General features: G+C 45.8%; 1 protein-coding gene across 20 annotated transcripts in view; it reads right to left on the reverse strand.

Moving 5' to 3' along the window:
* The window catches only part of LCOR (ligand dependent nuclear receptor corepressor), a 93,883-nt gene extending 81,852 nt beyond the window's left edge, over positions 1-12,031 (reverse strand). For 5 of the 20 annotated variants that reach the window (XM_030486885.1, XM_030486871.1, XM_030486880.1 and 2 more), the window contains exon 1: positions 5,233-6,240. Coding sequence is in view for 3 of the 20 variants with exons in the window: in XM_030486878.1 (XP_030342738.1) it covers positions 11,917-12,013 (97 nt within the window). In the remaining 17 variants the exon portion in view is untranslated. Of the gene's footprint in view, positions 1-1,880; positions 1,884-4,629; positions 6,241-11,916 lie in introns of those variants that run through there. The other 15 variants (XM_030486884.1, XM_030486893.1, XM_030486877.1 and 12 more) reach the window with 14 other exon arrangements.
* Positions 12,032-13,673: the final 1,642 nt, after the last annotated feature.

Below are 13,673 nucleotides of genomic sequence, written 5' to 3' on the forward strand. Positions count from 1 at the left end.
TTGTCCACAGGAGAGCCTCACCTTCCATGCCTTACCACAAGCTGCTCCAGCAGGCACCAGGGCTCTTCCACAGCCCCTGCAAATAGATGCTCAGACGCACAGGACACCATGTGCAGGGATTACTCCACATACCCATATCCATGGCTTTCCTTCTGGCCCACTCACAGCTGAGGTCCCACACACCCTGCTCAGCCTAACTTAGGACCTCTCACTAAAGCAAAGGCTTATCAAACTTTAGCTTCAGGACCCAGTTTACAGATCCTGATATAGCTGCACTGGTAAAACTATGGGGCAGCAAAGCAGTGTTCAGAGCAAGAACTCTTTAGGGGTGTTTATTGTTTGGGGGTTTTTTTTGTTTGGTTGGTTTTTTGGTTTTGTTTTTTTTTTGGGGGGTCGAGGTTTTATTTTTGGTACAGAAAGTTTTGCCACCACCACCAGAATCTCAACCCTATGCAATAAATTCAGCACTCAACCCTTCAAGTCTGCCAGTGCAAACCAGCTCTGAAATTAGCTGTCTGCTGCTTACAGGCAGAATCACAAAAACCTTCCTAAGTAGCACCACGGCATGCTGAGAGCAAAGATCTCTCTGCCTTAAAGACGAAGTCAGAGAATCACTCATCTCTTCCCCTGAACTGACTATGAAGGAACTACTCCTCTGCCCATAGCAGTGGGGTTGGAACTAGATGATCCCAAGGTCCTTTCCAACCCTAACTGATCTATGATTCTATGATTCCCTTACAGCAGCATAAAATGCTCCAAGTTCCAGATAATGGAAGGACAGACAGGACAGAACATCAAGCAGGATTTAGGGTTAGGATGCTGAAATGTCCATGAGCATGATAAGTAGAAGGTGCTGATTTCTGGGGAACTAGTGATTTTGCATAGACCTTTTTTTTTTTTAAAGTAGGTTTAGTATGTTTAGTTCATAAAGAAAAGTTTCCAAAAATAACTGCTTATTTTCTGACGTTTGTGAGGTGTCATCACAAGCACATTTAGCTGCTAAAGTTCACCAACATGCCAGCAAGTATAGACCAAAGCAGCTGTGATCCACTTCTCCGTGCATGCCTTCCCCTCCACCACCTCCCATTATACACAAAACTGTGTAAGACATTTCCTATCCCAGGGCAGGAGCAGTCCTTGGGCTATGAGGGATTGAAAAAATTTAAAGCCCTATCTGCTGTTCTTATTTGGAGCACAGACTTCAGCTCAAAGTACAAGCAGCAGGAAGATACGAATGCAAGATTAGTCACAGGCAAACAGATGATTTGGGAACAAGAACCAATCTGTTTATTACAGGCAAGGAGGGCAGCCTCCATGGCAAAGGAGACTACAGGCCTGCAACATCTTTAACTTACGAAGTCAATTTTTAATCTAATTTGAAACTGAGTAACTTGTTGAGCAGAGTAACCTCCGAACTCTATATTCAAATTTGTACTGTTAGTGCTCTCAGCCTGTGACCTCAGCTAACGTTCTAGTAAAATAAGAGTGAGCTGGAAGAGTTGTCAGGATGGAGACTTTGACACCCAGACTAGCAGTGCACCTAGGGACTACCAAACAGCTTGGTGTCCATTCCATACCTCAGATACCTTCTAGTCATTAAAACAAATGAATCCACGTCCTCTTGAGGCCAGAAAGGTGGTTTACGTGTTGTCTCAGTGTATCTGCCAACACAGGGCATGGAGACTACATGAGTTTACACTCAAGCCTATGTAACCTTCTCAACCACGTAAGGGAGAAGCACTAATGAAATCTTTAGATCTACCACAAACTCTGTAGCAGGAGTTCAACCTTCACAGCAAAGTTCTTGAAAGGGAAAATACAGAAGTTCTGAGTAAAGGGACTGCAGCACTTAAAACAGACCTACTTAATGCCACTCTAACCTTCTTGCAGAAGTCAGTTTTCAAGTTGAAGCTCTCCAGGGTTAGTCTCCTCCGCGATATCCATTTTTGGATAAAATATATTTTTAAGTAGTTAGGTATGAGAAGCGAAAGGGAAGATAAAACTCAATCCTAATCTAATACATGACTAAATATCAGCTCATACTCCTTAACACCTACAGCCACTTTGGAAAGGAAAAAAAACCCCGCTCTTGTTTACAAATCATTTAGAGCAGTAATTTTCAAACTCTGGGCTCCTGAAAAGCATAAAGACCCCACGCAGTTTAAACTATTGGCAATAGTCCTGTTTTTCCACAGTTGCTTCTTGCCAACTCCAGGTTGAAAACCACTGATTTAAGAGAGCCTGTGCAAAACACAGTTCTCTCAACATTCAGGCTTGTTCAAGAGATAAATACAGCATTCCTGCTGAATTCAAAAGATCATACCCAGAATGGACCTCACATGGCCTGTCTCAACTGAGCACTGAAACTGTTCATTTCCAAAACACTGCACATCACTCAAGAAAAATTGCAGAGGCAAGAGCAAAAGATTAGATTTTGAGAAGAGTTTACAGAAATACTCCTGTAAGACAATAATTAGGTTCTGGTAGCATCTTACCACACAGTTCCAGACAATTATATTTTTATTACATTGTATGAAGGCACATGATGACAAGGAGGACATAAAAGTATAAAAACTGAGAGAAATGTGTGGGCAGTGCTTAAGCATTTAACCAGAAATACCAATACTTGCTCTAATTTTGTCCCTCAAGTACGAGCTAGAATAACCTAAACATTCACAGAAACATTTCAGGGAGAAAGTTACTTTTTCCGCCCTCCAAGAGATTTTGACACTTCATTTTTACACAGGCTCGGTACACTTGTCTTACACAACACATTTTGAAGCAGGGATACTCATCTAAACCTACACACAACCAACATTTCCCACTTAGTTTTTCCCCTCACACTTTTCCATCCTTCACTCAATGTTGTAGTATTTTGAAAGATAGTAAGCTACAGCATGTAGTTAAATGATAACTACTAAGGGCACTGAAACATTCCACTTCCAGTTGAACAGGAGTACAAGTTTTCCAAAGGACATTTAAACCCAGCAAGGAGCACTCCCCTTACTTCACAGTGAGGTCAATTCGATCAAGAAATGATCGACAAAACAAAAGTGCAGAAGTTTTTTCCAAGAGAAGTTTTCCTCGCTGCTTGTTTTGGGAGTGAAGACTGTTTCTTCCATAGGGAATAAACAGATCCTTGCGAGAAACCCCAAAAGATAAATTATAGCATCATGTAAACTTAAGTTTCACTAATCACTTCAAAATGTAAAAGATAAAGCTAGGGATAAGGTAACTATGTCCCTCCTTTTCTAAAGGATGTAAATGGAATCACTGCTTTAAGAAGACTGCTTTTAAGTTTTCTTAGGTCAGAAAAGGAAATGACGTCCCTGCTTTCCTATTTTCTTGCTTTTCTAGAGCAAAATGGATGTTATTAAGCATCCACCTCTGCAAAAAGTTTTCTTCACACAAAAGATACAATGGCATGTTTTCAGAAACACATCTAGAGATCATGATGAAGCATCACTTTGAAAGCAGCTTTCATCTTTTTTTTTTTTTACTACAACTGCAAATCTTAACCCAGGAGACGACCAAACTTCAGACAAGGTCTGCTCTAACTCCAGCTTATCTTTAACTTGTTCACAAAAAGGACAAACTAAGTAGCAAATAACTCAAGAGCCAAGCAAGCCAGTTTGCTATGAGTATTTAAACAAAGACAATCCATTTTGGGTATTCCAATATACTTATATATTTCTTAAGAAACCCCAAGACTGCAGGACACAAGGCACAGGCTGAGAGGGCTCTTCTGGCCACGAGGCTCCCCAGCTGAAGCGTACAAGCACATTACTGTGACTAATCTGTGGCTACCCCACAACGAAGTTTCAAAACTGACCCACATGTTTGCCCATGCATTAAGCACAAGCAGAGTACATAAGAGCTTTGTGCATATGAATTGCTGCAGAGAGTTTAATGGCTGCAGGACTAGCCTGTCCTTGTAAGGCAGGAGGCTGAACTCAAAGTCTGTTACACAGGTAACACAGCCTGCCACATACATACAGTAGCAAAGGAAGCCAAACAGCACATTGCTACAGACCAGTGACTGACAGTGAAGAACACGAGCATTATGTACTGGCCTGGAAGCATTAGAGTGGGGAATTGCAGACCGTGGACTGAAACTTTCACATCCTTTTGTGTAACCAATGAAGAAAGAAATCAAGAAATGAAGATCTCTGTAGCTTGACTACCTGTTCCTCTTCCTACTCTGGCAGTTACTCCACTTTTGAAACATGACCACTACCCTATCCTACTAACAGCAGAGGAGGAAGAAAGACCATATCAGATACAGACTCATCTATGCAATTCTCTCCAGCTAGATATTGGAACACCTGCACTGCAAGTACACACAAAAAAATGTTCAAAGAGAACCAGGAAATTTTTCATTAGTAAACTCAGCTCAAGAGTTAAGATTGCCTGGTGGCTTCTGATGTCTTTCCACACTGCTGGATTCAGCTTCTGAAAGCTTCCTTTGTTCATGAATACTAGGCTCTTGTCCAGTCCTCTTTTCTCCCCCTCTTCTCCCTCCCATAAAATATCATGGTCCTGAGGGCATAAGGAACATCCTTTGTCTCCCTGCAAGTCTTCCCTGCGCAGCCACTTCGCCGCCGCCTCTGGAAAATGCAACATGAGTACCACTTTTTCTCTTCTCCGTAAGAGGAGTGGAAAAAACCAGATGAGAGACATCATCTAATGCATTTTACTACGTAGTAGGAAGTGATGTCCTGCAGAAATGTTGAAACACCATAACCTCCACATCATCTTTCATGTGCTAACAGCGTTGACGTGCAACTTACATCTCCTACTCAGCTTTGAGAGCTTATGTTTTTTTGTCAACCCACCATAAAAGAATGCACAATACTACACAAGCAAACTAAATCTGAGGTAAAAGGTAAATGACTTGAAGATGTCCAGAGAAACAACAGTACAGCATTCTTCAAGAGAAAAAGAAAGAAGCTGAAGCTCTCCTTTTCCAAAGAAGCTGAGGCCACATGGATTTATCCGAGAGAACCGAGGAACACCAGAGGCCTGCAGAGATCCTGAGGAGAGGTGGTGTAAAGCTGCGAGTTATTAATGGAGGCACTGGATAAAAGCATTCAACATGGTTGCAAAAGCGAAGCCCACAGTTCATTATCAGGGAGAGAGCATGGTATAACCCACGGCACTTTGAAGAGGGAGAATGAAGCAATTTTCCTGCTACTCTAAGTGAACACGATGCATGCAGAAATTAGCACTTACTCAAGCAAAAGACAACTTGGATTTGTGCATGTGTAACAAGACCAGCTGAGTAGCCTCAACTCTTCATTCTCTGCCTCTCCATGCTCTGCAGATGTTGTCACTAAATAAATAAATAAATAGATTGTTTTCCAGTCAGGTCTGATCAGGGAACCAATTCACCAAGCTGCCACACATAGCTGTGCCAGCACAGAGGGGACTATTTAAGCCAGCTTAGACAGTGCTGCTGTCAAACATAACTGCAGCCTGTAGCACAGTTACAAGACAGAAGACACAAACTAGAGAACTCCCTGCCCTAGGAAGAGGCTGTTCTGTTCTCTTCTCCCCTTCCCTTCACCCCACGGGTGTGATCCCATCCTCCAGTACTCCAGGTAAGCTCTCCTGCTCATGTCATTCGTAACTAGGATGACTCAGGTTACTATGCATCACCAGAAGATTAGCTGGTTTTGCAGTCTTCTGTCAGTTTAGTCAAAATGAGCACTACCACCCCTTTTAGCTAAGGGTGGAGCTTAGACTGGGTCAGCTCATCCCATCCAAGGCTGACCTCAGAAAATCCCAAAAGTTTTGTATTTCTCAGAGAATTAGAAATATTCATCTCAGTAACCTTCAAGAACAAAAGCTTCATCCTCTTAAGAGTGAAATCATACATACATAGGAGGGTGAGGAAGAGGATTGGAAAGTCCCCTGTAAAATACTGCATTACTGTCCCCTCCACCCCAATCAGTATGACAGGGATACCTTTCTTTAACCTTATTAAATGCCTGGTTTTCCTCAAACCTTGCCTCGATTGACTTTTAGAAAGTATTCTCATTGTTATTTTACATTAGCCATGAAAGAACATAAGCTCTCAGACAAGAAAAACCCAAAATAAAACACATGACAGTACTTGTCTGGGTGTAAGACAGCCTAAGATGGCAGAGCATTAAACCATTTAAGTACTATGCGATAAGGATTTAGACAACTGAGCACAAGAATTGGGATTCTCTATCATCCATTCTTAGTTAAAGTGCAGTTACTGTATTTCTGTACATAATAGTATTTGGATTGTCATCAACAAATGGCACAAACTGTCAAAAAATGGCTTAAAAATTTGGAACAGTCCCTCGGGTACTCTTAAAACGGTGCCATACCACAAAGCTGTGAATCTGTAGTATATATATCTCTCAGTATAAATACTACAAATATCTAGGTGGATTTGGACTATTTCCTGCATGTACAGAATGGATTACTGTAATTCATTTGGAGAAGTTCTATTAGAAGTGGGTGAACTCTGAATGTCATTAGCTCTTAGTCAAAAATTGAGTCAAAAACCCCAACACTTTTTGCAGGATGAACATGTCCCAGGAAGGAAACCTCCCACCTTGTAGCGATAGTTATTACTTCACACAGGTTAAAATAGATTTTTGTTGAAATACAAACCAAACCAATTTGGCCTTGTCCAAAATTTCACGTCGCAGCCACCAGAAGAACAACTCAAGATGATCTAATAGAAAGTGATTATCAAGATTTTCTTGAGTATGCTTTTGTTTGGTTCTCATCACCTCTGTCAGGGTAGAAGCTATTCTTCATTTGCAAATAGGGAAACAAGGGCAAATCTGAAGTGATTTATAGTGAATCTAAAGAGATATTTGGGACAGATCTAGACTCATCCCTTCAGTTCAACTTCTACTGTTCTTCAGATGCACACCATCCTTCCATGCACATCTTAAACTGAAGCTGTGAATTTCATTCCTTACAGCTAAAGATTTTTATTTTTAAATGACAGCTGACAGTTTTTCTTTCCCTGGCACAACTTTGTCATAAAAGGGTAATTCTCCCTCCCTATTTTCACCCTGCCAACAGGCAGAAGTGTTTGTGTGTAGACAGATCTTGAACAAGCCTCCAGCTACTATAGTGTAAAGTTGCCGTACAATGGGTTTATACTAATAAAAAAAACCTCTGCAAGCTGCATCTACATTAAATGCAAGTTGAAATAAGGCAAATAGTACCACTGGCACATATGCTGGGGACACGGCTGGGGGCGTATGTAAAACAGATACCAGTTTAGAATAGCCCTACATTTAAACTTTTCCTTTAGGGCTTAAACTTGCTTTTTATTATTATTTTGTATCAACATCAGGGCTCTAAGGTTTCTCATTTTGCAACAAAGAAATACAATCTGCCCTTTGAACTAGAACTATCTTAAACACTTGGGAGACTCAAACCTACTTCCAAACCAGGGAGATAACAGTGCAAACTGTTTGGAAGCAGCAGCTAATTCTTATCACATACACACTGGAACTAAACCCAAGCAATAATCAAGATAAGAAAATGTGATAAAGATTTCAGAATTATTCAACTGTTATACACCTTCTTTTGATTAATATTAGTTTCTAATACTTCCTGATATATCATGTTTCTTCCCCAGCATCCCACTTTAGTCCCAAGTATTCAAGGTCATGGAAGACCAGCACTATTCAACAAACTAGTACACAGAAATAGATCAGGCACTCAGGTTGCAGTATTTCCTCAGCAACAATCATTTAACAAAAAAAAGGAAATTGTTTCTTATTTTGACAGCTTAAGAGCAAAATCAACAGCTAAGCAGCATCTCAGTGAAACACTGACAGAGCTTAAATTGGAAATCCTATGTGAATGTTACAGGTTTTCCCTTTAAATCATCATTTTGCTCCCCAAACTAGGATCACTGCTGAAGAGAACTAATACATTCCCTCCCTGCCCCCAGCTCCCCAACACAGGCTGTAATTCAGCCAGGGAGTCTCCAAGAGCACAGCTAATATTTAACAAAGGGCCAAGCATCACCAGCGAGTAGAAACACACGCGACCACCTCAATCTACCACTCCAGTAACCACGCAGCATTGCAATGCTGTAACTGCCCGCAGAAAAGGTGTCAGGAGGGGTTTAGGGATGTCTCCTCCCTCAAACTCCCTATTTCTTAGCCGATCTGATCTCATCAACCATTTCCAATTCAGCAAGTGTCTGAACAGCAGGTGACTAGAGGCTGGGAGGGGGAAATTATAAAAATTAAAATTATCGTATCCATTTGTCTCCAGATATCTGCTTTTGGCCACTGAGAAAGACGCTAACACTCTGATAACATACTGGTACAGAGAACACATATGTCAGCATGAAACAGTTACCATGTGGCATACCGTGTCTCTAAAATCAAAGTCCTCCCAGGGCACCAAGACCCTGTGCACCACTCCTGGCTGCCCTCCTGCGCTGTGGTTCAACAGCCCAATGCATCTCACTGCAAAGAGAGCTCAGACACCCCTTCCCCACACTTCCCTCCACCTCGGGGCACAGCATGCTGCTCCCTCAACTGCATCACGGCTTCAACAGAACTGCTCACATATTTGTCCTCCACAAGCCACACCACCTCCCTCCTCCCCCAAAAAAGGGGCTTGAAATGCATGACAAGGAAGGAAGGTTTAAGCCAGATCAGTTCCCTGAGCTACCTCCCACAAAAAGCTGCACTGACACAACCAAAAGTGCAACTCTGTGACAGTTCAAGATCATCTGTATCTCTGCTCTTTTTCTTTCCACCAGCTATGCATTCTCACCCTCTTCCTTGTGCTAGTAGCACTGGTATTTGCCTGACCCGACAGCCAGCCAGCCCAGGGAGCTATGGCAGCAAAAAGTTATTCTACTCCCTCCAAAACATGATGTTTTTTGCTAGCACAGCTCCCCTGGATTGTCTCCGTGTGTGCAAAGGTGGTCCTTCAGCCCTCTTGTGTTCTTGCTCCCCTTGACAGCACAAACTGTCAAGAAGCCACAGTCCAAAAGAGCAGACTATTGCAGAAGCAAGAGGGGAAAGTGAATTACTTAAGCCATTTTTATTGCCAAATGCACTAGTTCAAACCACAAGCTTTATTTTTCCTGACTACCACACTGTGTGATATTAGAATGACTTCTCAGGGAATGATGCTAACATAGAGAATCCCACACACCTCAGATTTACTTTCAGAACTCAAAACGAACAGGTATTTCTGAAGTAACAAAGGGGTTTTACTTCCCCATATTTATCTACCAGTATTTATGACAAGAACAAATTCTTAAAGACTTGTACGAATGGCCAAGGTGAACCAGAACATTACATCATTTAACAGGTCAAGTTCCAACTCTCAAGGAACAACGTCAAAAGTCTGTTTAAAAAGACGAGAGAGCTGTCTTTGGAGCAAGGGGTGACGACCACAGCATAATTTCAGCTGAACATCCTGGGCTTGTGCAATAAACCTTTTACATTTACATTAAAAACATATCAAAAAGGTAACAACACGTTTACATGACCCAACAATTTATGCAACATTCATACTAGGATCAGGGCAGGTCCTTAGACCTCATAAAGCAGATCAATTTAAGGTGGAAACTATTTATGACATAGTGCCATCAAGATAAAAGTCACAAAGCACTGTTACACTTTGGACTTTATTTTTTTAAGAGATGGTTTTGTACTTTACCTCCAAAAAATTCCCAGTGAACTCTGTGCTTAATAGTGTTCACAGTATCTTTTGTTAAACACACAGAGAGGGACTTTCACAGAGGGAAATCTTTTGGAGAAACAAAACGTGTATCAAATTTAAGTATGAGGAAGAGATATGGAAGGGATAGAGGCGAAAACAACTTCTCCAGGAGCTGGCAGTTTAAATGGCTTTAGGGAAGTGGAACAGGGTGTGTATAAATGGGGGTGGCAGGGGGTGGTGGTGGTGTGTGGTTTGAGTTTTAGCACCTAGGGTTGCTAAGAACTTTAATAAGGTAGTGATTTCCTTGAGCCTGTAGGTAACACAAACTTCTCCAGCTACCCAAGATTTTCCCCGAAGAGCAGCATAATGAACAGACAATTCTTGCATTTCACCCCAAGATCTTCAACAACAGCTTTTTGACAGAAAAAGACAGAAAAACTGTCTTTTTTCTCCCCTTTCTTCTCTCCCCTCCCCACACACATTTACTGCTCACAGCTATCTGGTTAAACTCTGAGCAGCGGGACAGCTCCACTGGAAGATTCAGAGACCCAAGGAGAGAGCAGCAGGGAGCGAAAGCAAGACAAGATGATACGCTGCAAGTAGGGAGTTTAGAAAGGACTAGGACAGGTGATCCCCAGCAGTTGAGGTAAGAGGAGATGAGAAAAGGAGATAGAAGTAAAATAAATCCAGCTCAAGCAGAGGTGGAAGCCAACAAAATGTTCCTAACATAGCAGAGCTAGAATCAAAATGAAATGCCATAAACTGGATCTAGAAGCATCAGTAATTGGTTGGAAAGAAAACCCATCGCTTTTGTGTAGAGTCCCAGTTTCTTAGCAATGTATTGAAGCCCTTGAATCGTTTTATGCTTAAAACAAGTTAATTGTTCATATTAATCTAGAGTTCACAAGCATCTAGAGCACGCTTTTGTATTGCAGAAATTTAAACATTCAGATGAGGCCAAAAATGTGCATGGCAGCAGTAACAGCTCCTGGTGTAATCAAAAAAGGTGCTTCAAATCCCTGATAATGAACTAGGATGCTGGGCTAACTGACAATAAGAGGTTTAACTCTGCACACAAGGAACTGAAGTGAATCTGTGAATGTTATTACAGATTACCTACACTGAGCAGTCCCCAGCAGATTATGGCCATATTTGCATACTTAAAAATAAAATGAGGATTTGTGCTCAGTTAAAAGCAGGAGGCCAAACAAGCAGAGACATACCAGTGCTCTGGTTCGAGATTTTTAAGATTACTCTGGAAGTTCCTAGCCTGCTGAGTGTCAAACCTGTGTTACTATCTTTGCAGACACCCACCAAATTACTGGCCTAGAGCTGGTGTTTATGTGTATGTTGGGACCCACAGAAAAGGCCTTGATTTCTTGCTAGGGAAAGAGAAAAGGGTGAAAATTTGTATTTTGAATGGAGAAAGTTACTCAAGATGAAAGGGCATCGGGGACTTCTTTTTCAAAACCCCCAAATATTCGATTGCAAGGAGCCTGCATAACAACAAACGCGCACAAGAGAGGAGGAGGGAAAAAAGGGGGGGTGGGGGTGGAGGAAGAAGAGAAAAGCAGTCACACATCCTTTTAACCCCCCGCGGCCGCGCTCCGGATTCACGGCGTCAATCCGGCACCCCGATCCACAACTTTCCGCCGGCCCCGCCGCCGCGCTCCCCCCATCCCTCCCCGGGCCTCCCCCCGCTGCTTCTCCCGCCGGGGCGCGGGGCGGGCGCGCCGCCGGCTCCGCGGCCTCCCTCCCTCCTCCTCCCTCGCTGCCGCCTCGCCTCACGGCGGCGGGCCGGGGGCAGGTGGGCCGGCCCGGGCTCGCCTCCCGCGGCGGCGGATGGGCAGTGACAGTCGGGCCGCTCCCCGCCGGCGGGCGCGGCCCCGGCCCCGCCGTAAACAAGTTTGAAGGGGCCGCGGCCGAGCCGTGCCGGGCGGGGAGGAGCGGGCGCGGCGCTGACAGGGGCCGCACAAAAGGGCAGGGCAGGACCCCCCCACTCCCGGCTCCCTCCCCGGCGAAGGGCGGGGCCGGGCCCGGCGCCGCTCGCCTCACGGCGGCGGGGGGAAGGGGGGCGGGCCCGCAGGCCGCGGCGCCGCTCGCCTCACGGCCAACCCCCCCCCAACCCGAACCCGCGGCGGAGCCTTCCCCCGGCGGCCACCACCGCCGCCGCCGCCGCCGCGGGGCCCGGCCCGGCCTCCCCGCCGCGCCGCCGTCCCTCACCTACACAGTGAATGAGCTTGTGTCGCCACGAATCGAGCTGGTGGCGGACGCCGCGCCTCTCGATGGAGCACTGCTGCCGCCCGCACGGGCTCGCCATCTTCTGGGCGGCGGGCGGGGGTGGGGGCGGCGGCGGGCACGGCCAGGGGGGCAGGGACGGGAAGGAAGGGCCGCGCGCCGCGCCGCGCCACGCCCACCCGCCCTCAGCGCCCGCCTCGCCGCGCCGCGCCGCGCCACGCAGGCGCCGCCAGCCCCGCGGCACGCCCCGCCCCGCCCCTTCCCGCCGCGCGCGTGCGCCGCACCGGCCCCAACCCCGCCCGCCCGCCAGTGAGGCAGCGCCGCCCCCGGCCGCTGGGGAGCGCTGCCGCCGCCCGCCCGCCCTGCGCTGAGGGGGCGCTGCCCCTGAGGAGACGTCCCGCCTCTGAGAGAGTGTCCCTCAGGGAACAGCCCGCCCCAGAAGGTGGCTGCCTGAGGGGACGTCCCACCCCTGAGGGATCACTGTCCTGGGGGAACATCTCATCCCTCCTGAGGGATCCTAGTCCCCTGAGAAGACATCGTGCTCCTGAAAGACTGTCCCTCAGGGAACAGCCCCACACCTCCTAAGAGACCCCTCTCCCCTGAGGGGACATCTCACCCGTGAAGGATCACTGTTCCCTGAGGGGATATCCCACCCCAGAGGGGGCCACATAGTTTTCTGTCAGGAAGAGTTTAGATCTCCTCATCCGCTCCATGGTGTGGTTAAAAACACCAGGTCTATCAGTGGCCATGGTGAAAAGGGAAGACACTCAGCTGCAATGGCCAAGAGGCCTCTCCATACTGATCCTGCAGTGATAGCTCTCTTAACACATCCACCTCCTGTGTTTTAGGGGTGTCCATTTACTCTTCAGCCCTACACCACAAAGACCTCCCTCTGGTGAGCTCAGACACTGTCAGGGGGCTGATGCAATGACACCATTTCTGATGGCAAGCCATGAGCACATTGGCAGGCAGGGGAAGGCGTGCTACTGCCTGCAATGGAGGAAAACATTGGCACCAGCTTTCTGCAAGCTCAGGGAATGAGCTCGGCGAGGTGAAGTGTCTTAACACAAACCCTGCCGCAAGGCCAGAGTGAAGCCTAGGAGTTGTGGCCTTCACTCCCCATTCCTAACCTCCAGAGCCATTACCCTCATCTAGCCAAGACACACACTATTAGGGCGTTTGGAAGGCAGAGTCAGAGCTGGCTGTATGCAGATGTGGTGGTAGGATGTCCCAGATAAGATATTTCCTGTGGAGATAGAGGAGTGTTTAAGCTGCCACTCAGGTGCAGTTGCAGCTGCAGTAAGCCAGCTATTCTATTCAAAGGGAACTCCAAAAGGCACACAGCTGGCTGTTGGTGCATGTAGGTACAAGAGCAACGAGCCTGTCCTACAAAAGGAGAACAGGTCAGCTCAGTTTGGCTAGTCCAGCAAAAGGAAAGTAAATGGAGCTGCGATTGCTCTGCCTGTGTACTGGAGAGATTCCAGGAGGTGTAAATTCCAAGGAAGGGACAGAACTATCTGAAGCCAAATGGAACCATAAGGACAGGTTATTAATGGCCTGTTAATATCATCATGAAGAAAGTCAGAGGATGGTTTTTAACCATAGGAGGTGGAACAGACAGCAACCAGAATAGCAAGAAGCAAAAGCCCATTTAAGTGTGCAGCTTCCTTGAGAAGAGGGCAGAGTGAAGTTTGTTTTCATGAATGGAGCAGACAGGTTTAGTGACCAGGGAATGCCAGTCC

The sequence above is a fragment of the Strigops habroptila genome, chromosome 5, assembly GCF_004027225.2.
Source record: "Strigops habroptila isolate Jane chromosome 5, bStrHab1.2.pri, whole genome shotgun sequence".
Lineage (NCBI taxonomy): Eukaryota > Metazoa > Chordata > Aves > Psittaciformes > Psittacidae > Strigops > Strigops habroptila.